General features: G+C 51.5%; 1 protein-coding gene across 1 annotated transcript in view; it reads right to left on the bottom strand.

Moving 5' to 3' along the window:
* Positions 1-613: 613 nt before the first annotated feature.
* BCKDHA (branched chain keto acid dehydrogenase E1 subunit alpha) overlaps positions 614-6,704 on the bottom strand; it is a gene marked incomplete at both ends in the record, with an annotated part of 12,069 nt that continues 5,978 nt past the window's right edge. The window contains 4 exons of the mRNA XM_039728083.1: positions 614-691; positions 1,922-2,063; positions 2,112-2,318; positions 4,449-4,610. Coding sequence (XP_039584017.1) covers positions 614-691; positions 1,922-2,063; positions 2,112-2,318; positions 4,449-4,610 — 589 coding nt within the window. The remainder of the gene's footprint in view (positions 692-1,921; positions 2,064-2,111; positions 2,319-4,448; positions 4,611-6,704) is intronic.

The raw sequence follows: 6,704 nt of genomic DNA, 5'->3' as shown, positions 1-6,704 counted from the left end.
TGTGGTGGCCGATTCTGGGCAGAAAAACCCCGATTTTGGGCAAAAAAAAAAATTAATTTTGGGGAAAAAATGGAATTTGGGGGGAAAAACGGGGATTTTGGGGAAAAACCTGGGGAAAAAACATGGGAAAAATCCGTGGGAAATGGGGAAAATGAGAGCTGTCGTCGCTTGTGCTGTGGTGGCCGATTCTGGGCAGAAAAAACGCGATTTTGGGCAAAAAAATAATGGGGGAAAAATCGCAGGAAAAACAGGGGAAAAACCTGGGAAAAATTGGGGAAAAAATCCCGTGGGAAATGAGGAAAAAAACCAGGAAAAAATAAATGGGAAATGGGGAAAAAAACTGGGAAAAAATGGGGGAAAAATCCATGGGAATTTGGGGAAAAAATTGGAGATTTTGGGAAAAAAAAACTGGAAAAAATCCATGAGAAATGGGGGAAAAAATCAGAGAAAACCCAGGAAAAAATCCGTGGGAAATGCAGAAAAAAACCTGGAAAAAAAATCCCTGGGAAATGGGGAAAAAAATGGGGAAAAACCCGTGGGAATTTGGGGAAAAAACAACTGGAAAAAATCCATGAGAAATGGGGAAAAAACCTGAGAATTTGGGAAAAAAAACCCGAGGAAAAATCCCTGGGAAATGGGGAAATGGGAAAGGTGAGCGGAGCTGTCGTCACTCGTGCTGTGGTGGCCGATTCTGGGCACAAAAACGGGGATTTTGGGCAAAAAAACACATAAGTTTTTTTTGGGAAAAAGTAGAGGTTTTTTTTGGGGAAAAAAGCAGATTTTTTTGGGAAAAAAGCAGATTTTTTTTTGGGAAAAGAGGATTTTTTTGGAAAAAAATCAGATCTTTAAAAAAAAAACCAAACTTTTTTTTTTTTAAAAAATGTGGATTTCTTGGGGCAAAAAAAGCAGATTTTTGGGGGAAAAAATCAGATTTTTTGGGGGAAAAATCTGATTTTTTGGGGCGAAAAAAATGTATTTTTCGGGGGAAAAGATCAGATTATTTTGGAAAAAAATCAGATTTGTTTTGAGAAAAAAGTGGATTTTTTTGGGAAAAGAAGCAGATTTTTTTGGGTAAAAAGCAGAGGCTTTTTTGGGGGAAAAAACCCAGATTTTTGGGGGGGAAAAATCAGATTTTTTTTGAGAAAAAAGCAGATTTTTGGGGAAAAATAGCAGATTTTTTGGAGGGAAAAAAGCAGATTTTTTTTGGAAAAAAAAAAAAGCGGAATTTTTTTGGAAAAAAAGTGAATTTTTTTCAGAAAAAATCAGATTTTTTCGGAAAAAAATCCGATTTTTTTTTAAAAAAAAGGGGATGTTTTTGGGGTAAAAGAGGCTATTTTTGGGTGACCCACCTGTAGGTCATGGCCTCGATGAGGAAGGGCTGGTCCTCGGAAACCAGCGGGTTTTGGGGGAAAGAGAGGATTTTTGGGGGAAAAAAGCAGAGTGTTTTTGGGGAAGAAGCAGAGACTTTTTTGGGGGAAAAGTGGATTTTTTTCAGAAAAAAAAAGCAGATTTTTTTTCCAAAAAAAGCTGATATTTTTGGGAAAAAAACAGGGTTTTTTGGGAAAAAAGTGGATTTTTTTGGAAAAAACTGTAGATTTTTGGGGGGGGGAAATCAGATTTTTTTTGTAAAAAATGCGGATTCTTTTTTTTAAAAATCAGATTTTTTTTGAAAAAAAAATCAGATTTTTTGGGGGGAAAAAGCGGATTTCTTTTTGTAAAAAATAGACTTTTTTTGGGGAAAAAAGTGGATTTTTGGAGGGAAAAAACCAGATTTTTAGGAGGGAAAAAAATCAGATTTTTTTGGTAAAAAATCCGAATTTTTTGGAAAAAAAAGCAGATTTTTTTGTGAAAAAAGGCGGATTTTTTTTGGAAAAAAAAGCGGATTTTTTGGGATTTTTTGGGGATATTTTTGGGGACCCACCTGTAGGTCATGGCCTCGATGAGGAAGGGCTGGTTCTCGGCCACGGCGCGGCGCCGCGCCTCCCGCGTGGCGTTGTAGACGGCGAAGACGTCGTTGCCGTCCACGCGGATGGAGAGCAGCCCGTAGCCGGGGCCCCGCGCCGCTGCAGGGGGGGAAATGGGGCAGAAAACGGGATTTTGGGGCTGCTCACCGATGCCGTCGCCGCGGTACTGCTCGGAGGTGGGCGTGGAGATGGCGTAGCCGTTGTTGCGGCAGAAGAAGACGATGGGGCACTCGAGCGTGGCGGCGAAGTTGAAGCCGGCGTGCGCGTCGCCCTCGCTGGCCGCGCCCTCGCCGAAGTAGCAGACCACGGCGCGGCTGGCGTCCGCGCGCTTGATGGCGTAGGCCGCGCCCACCGCTGGGCCGAAAAATGGGGATTTTGGGCAAAAAATATCGCGTTGGTCGGGTGGAGGGATTGGGGAGTTTGGGGAAAAAAATTGGGATTTTTTAGGTGGAGGAATCGGGGAGTTTGGGGGGAAAAGGGGGAGTTTTGGGAAAAATTTGGGAGTTTTCAGGTGGAGGAAAGGGGGATTTTTGGTGGGGGGTGGACGGGGGGAGTTTTGGGGGGAAATGGGGGAAGCGAGGGAAAAATGACGGGATTTTTCACCTGGAGATATGGGGGATTTTGGGGGGAAATATGGGGGAATTTGGGCAAAAATATATGGGGGTTGTTAGCTGGAGATAGCAGGGAAAAAATCTGGGGTTTGGGGAAAAAATCTGGGATTTTTTATGTGGAGGAATGGGGGAGTTTTGGGGGAAAAGGGGGAAAACTTGATGGGATTTTTCACCTAGAGATATGGGGGATTTTTGGGGGAAAAAACAGGGATTTTGGGAAAAAAATGGGTGGTTGGTCAGGTGGAGGGATTGGGGGGTTTGGGGAAAAAATCCGGGAGTTTTTAGGTGGAGGAATGGGGGAGTTTGGGGGGGAAATGGGGGAAGCGAGGGAAAAATGATGGGATTTTTGATCTGAAGATATGGGGGATTTTTGGGGGAAAAAACGGGGATTTTGGGGAAAAAATATGGGGTTTGTGAGGTGGAGGGATGGGGGAAAAGATCTGGGGTTTGGGGAAAAAAATTGGGATTTTTTATGTGGAGGGATGGGGGAGTTTTGAGGGGAAATGGGGGAAGCGAAGGAAAAATGACGGGATTTTTCAGGTGGAGGAATGGGGGATTTTTGGGGGAAAAAATGGGGATTTTGGGCAAAAAATATGGGGTTGGTCAGGTGGAGAAATCGGGGGAAAAATCTGGAGGTTGGCAAAAAAAATTGGGAGTTTTTAGGTGGAGGAATGGGGGAGTTTTGGGGGGAAAAGGGGAAAAAATCTGGGATTTTTTATGTGGAGGAATGGGGGATTTTGGGGGGAAAAACGGGGATTTTGGGCAAAAAAAAATGGGGTTGGTCAGGTGGAGGGATGGGGGGGTTTGGGGGGAAAAGGGGGAGTTGGGGGAAAAAACTGGGAAATTTGGGGGAAAAATGGGGTGGAAATACGGGAAAAAAAGGGAAAAATTTGGGAAAAAAGGGAAAAAAGTGGGGGAAATTTGGGAAAAAAAGGGAAAAAAGGGGGGAAATTTGGGGGAAGAAAGGGGGGATTTGGGGGAAAAAGGGAGAAATTTGGAGGAAAACGGGGCGGAGATTTGGGAAGAAAAGGGGGAAAAACGGCAGAAATTTGGGAAAAAAGGGCAGAAATATGGGAAAAAAAGGGAAAAAAGTGGGGAAAAATTTGGGGAAAAAAGGGAAAAAAGAGGGGAAAATTTGGGGGAAGAAAGGGAGGATTTGGGGGAAAAAGGGGAGAAATTTGGGGGGAAAATGGGGCAGAAGTTTGGGAAAAAAGAGAGAAAAAAGGGAGAAAATTCAAGGAAAAAAAAGAAAAAATGGGAGAAAAAAGGGAAAAAAGCGGGGAAAAATTTGGGAAAAAAAGGTAAAAAAGGGGGGAAATATTGGGGGAAGAGAGGGGGGATTTGGGGGAAAAAGGGGAGAAATTTGGGGGGAAATGGGGCGGAAATACGGGAAAAAAAGGGAAAAATTCGGGGAAAAAAGGGAAAAAAGTGGGGGAAATTTGGGAAAAAAAGGGAAAAAAGGGGGGAAATTTGGGGGAAGAAAGGGGGGATTTGGGGGAAAAAGGGAGAAATTTGGAGGAAAACGGGGCGGAGATTTGGGAAGAAAAGGGGGAAAAACGGCAGAAATTTGGGAAAAAAGGGCAGAAATATGGGAAAAAAAGGGAAAAAAGTGGGGAAAAATTTGGGGAAAAAAGGGAAAAAAGAGGGGAAAATATTGGGGGAAGAAAGGGAGGATTTGGGGAAAAAGGGGAGAAATTTGGGGGGAAAATGGGGCAGAAGTTTGGGAAAAAAGAGAGAAAAAAGGGAGAAAATTCAAGGAAAAAAAAGAAAAAATGGGAGAAAAAAGGGAAAAAAGTGGGGAAAAATTTGGGAAAAAAAGGTGGGAAATTTTGGGGACAAAAAGGGGGGATGGGGGCGGGGGCGGGGCTCTCACCCTGCGGGATCTGCGTGGCCAGCGGCGACGAGATGGTGACGAAGTGGCGCTCGGGGCAGCCGTAGTGCACCGGCATCTGCCGGCCCTTGCCGGGGTCGCGCGCGTTGCCGTAGCACTGCGCCATGAACAGCTCCAGGGGGTACCCGCGGTACAGCAGCACACCTGGGCAGGTGGGACACACCTGTGTGACACCTGGGGCACACCTGGCACCTGCACATCCCCACCCCGAGCGCCATGAACAGCTCCAGGGGGTACCCGCGGTACAGCAGCACACCTGGGCAGGTGAGGGGCACACCTGTGTGACACCTGGCACACCTGACACACCTGGGTCACACCTGGCACCTGCACATCCCCACCCCGAGCGCCATGAACAGCTCCAGGGGGTACCCCCGGTACAGCAGCACACCTGGGACAGGTACGGGTCACCTCACCCCGCTGGGTCACACCTGTGTGACACCTAACACACCTGGGACACACCTGGGTCACACCTGGGTCACACCTGTGCCACCCACACCTCACCTGTGCCTCACCTGTCACACCTGAGCCCCCCTGAGCCCCTCCCACACCTCACCTGTGCCCAGGTGAGCTCCCCAGCCCCCCACCTGTCTCACCTGTGCCCAGGTGAGCTCACCTGCCTCGCGGTACTGCCCGAAGACGAGGTCGGCGCTGTCCAGCACGGCGGCGCTGCCCCCCTGAGCCCCCCTGAGCTCACCTGTGACCCCTCACCTGTGTCTCACCTGTCCCACCTGTGCCCAGGTGAGCTCACCTGTGTCTCACCTGTCCCACCTGTGCCCAGGTGAGCTCACCTGCCTCGCGGTACTGCCCAAAGACGAGGTCGGCGCTGTCCAGCGCGGCGGCGCTGCCCACGTGAGCCCACCTGAGCTCACCTGTGACCCCTCACCTGTCTCACCTGTCTCACCTGTGCCCAGGTGAGCTCACCTGTGTCTCACCTGTCCCACCTGAGCCCAGGTGAGCTCCCCAGCCCCTCACCTGCCCAGGTGAGCTCACCTGCCTCGCGGTACTGCCCGAAGACGAGGTCGGCACTGTCCAGCGCGGCGGCGCTGCCCACCTGAGCTCACCTGAACCCCTCACCTGTCCCACCTGTGTCTCACCTGCCCAGGTGAGCTCACCTGCCTCGCGGTACTGCCCGAAGACGAGGTCGGCGCTGTCCAGCGCGGCGGCGCTGCCCACGTGCGTCCCCTCCTCGCCGTAGTTGGTCATGTAGAACGAGATGCGGCCCTGGGGGCGGCCGGGGAGCACAGGTGAGCCCAGGTGAGTGCCCAGGTACCCCAGGTGTTCCCCCAGGTGCCCCCAGGTGGGACCAGGTGTGCCCAGGTGCCCCCAGGTACCCCAGGAGTGCCCAGGTGTGCCCAGGTGTATCCCAGGTACCCCAGGTGTGCCCAGGTACCCCAGGTGTGCCCAGGTGAGTGCCCAGTGAGCCCCAGGTGAGTGCCCAGCTGTGCCCAGGTGCCCCCAGGTGTACCCCAGGTACCCCAGGTGTGCCCAGGTGTACCCCAGGTGAGCCCAGGTGAGTGCCCAGGTACCCCAGGTACCCCAGGTGTGCCCAGGTGTACCCCAGGTGCCCCCAGGTGTGCCCAGGTACCCCAGGTGAGTGCCCAGGAGTGCCCAGGTGTGCCCAGGTGTGCCCAGGTGAGTGCCCAGGTGAGTGCCCAGGAGTGCCCAGGTGTGCCCAGGTGTATCCCAGGTACCCCAGGTGTGCCCAGGTACCCCAGGTGTGCCCAGGTGAGTGCCCAGTGAGCCCCAGGTGAGTGCCCAGCTGTGCCCAGGTGCCCCCAGGTGTACCCCAGGTACCCCAGGTGTGCCCAGGTGTACCCCAGGTGAGCCCAGGTGAGTGCCCAGGTACCCCAGGTACCCCAGGTGTGCCCAGGTGTACCCCAGGTGCCCCCAGGTGTGCCCCAGGTGTGCCCCAGGTGTCCCCAGGTGTGTCCCTGTCTCTGACTCCCCTGCTCTCTCCCCAGGTGCTCTCAGGAGCCCCCAGGTGTGTCTCAGGTGTGCCCAGGACCCCCCCCCAGGTGCGTGCCCCACCCTGTGCCCCCCCCAGGTGTGTTCAGAACCCATCTCAGGTGTGTTCAGCCCCCCAGGTGTGTCTGTACCCCCAGGTGTGTCTGTACCCCCAGGTGTCCCCAGGTGTGTCTCAGGTGTGTCTGTACCCCCAGGTGTGTCTCACCTGTGCCCAGGTGTGTCCAGGTGTGCCCAGGTGTGTCCCAGGTGTGTCTGTACCCCCAGGTGTGTCCC

This window comes from Passer montanus, unplaced genomic scaffold (genome assembly GCF_014805655.1).
Source record: "Passer montanus isolate IOZ18808 unplaced genomic scaffold, ASM1480565v1 scaffold635, whole genome shotgun sequence".
Classification (NCBI taxonomy): Eukaryota; Metazoa; Chordata; class Aves; order Passeriformes; family Passeridae; genus Passer; species Passer montanus.
Note: the sequence above shows the minus strand (reverse complement) of the source record. Positions and strands in the feature narration are given on the sequence as shown.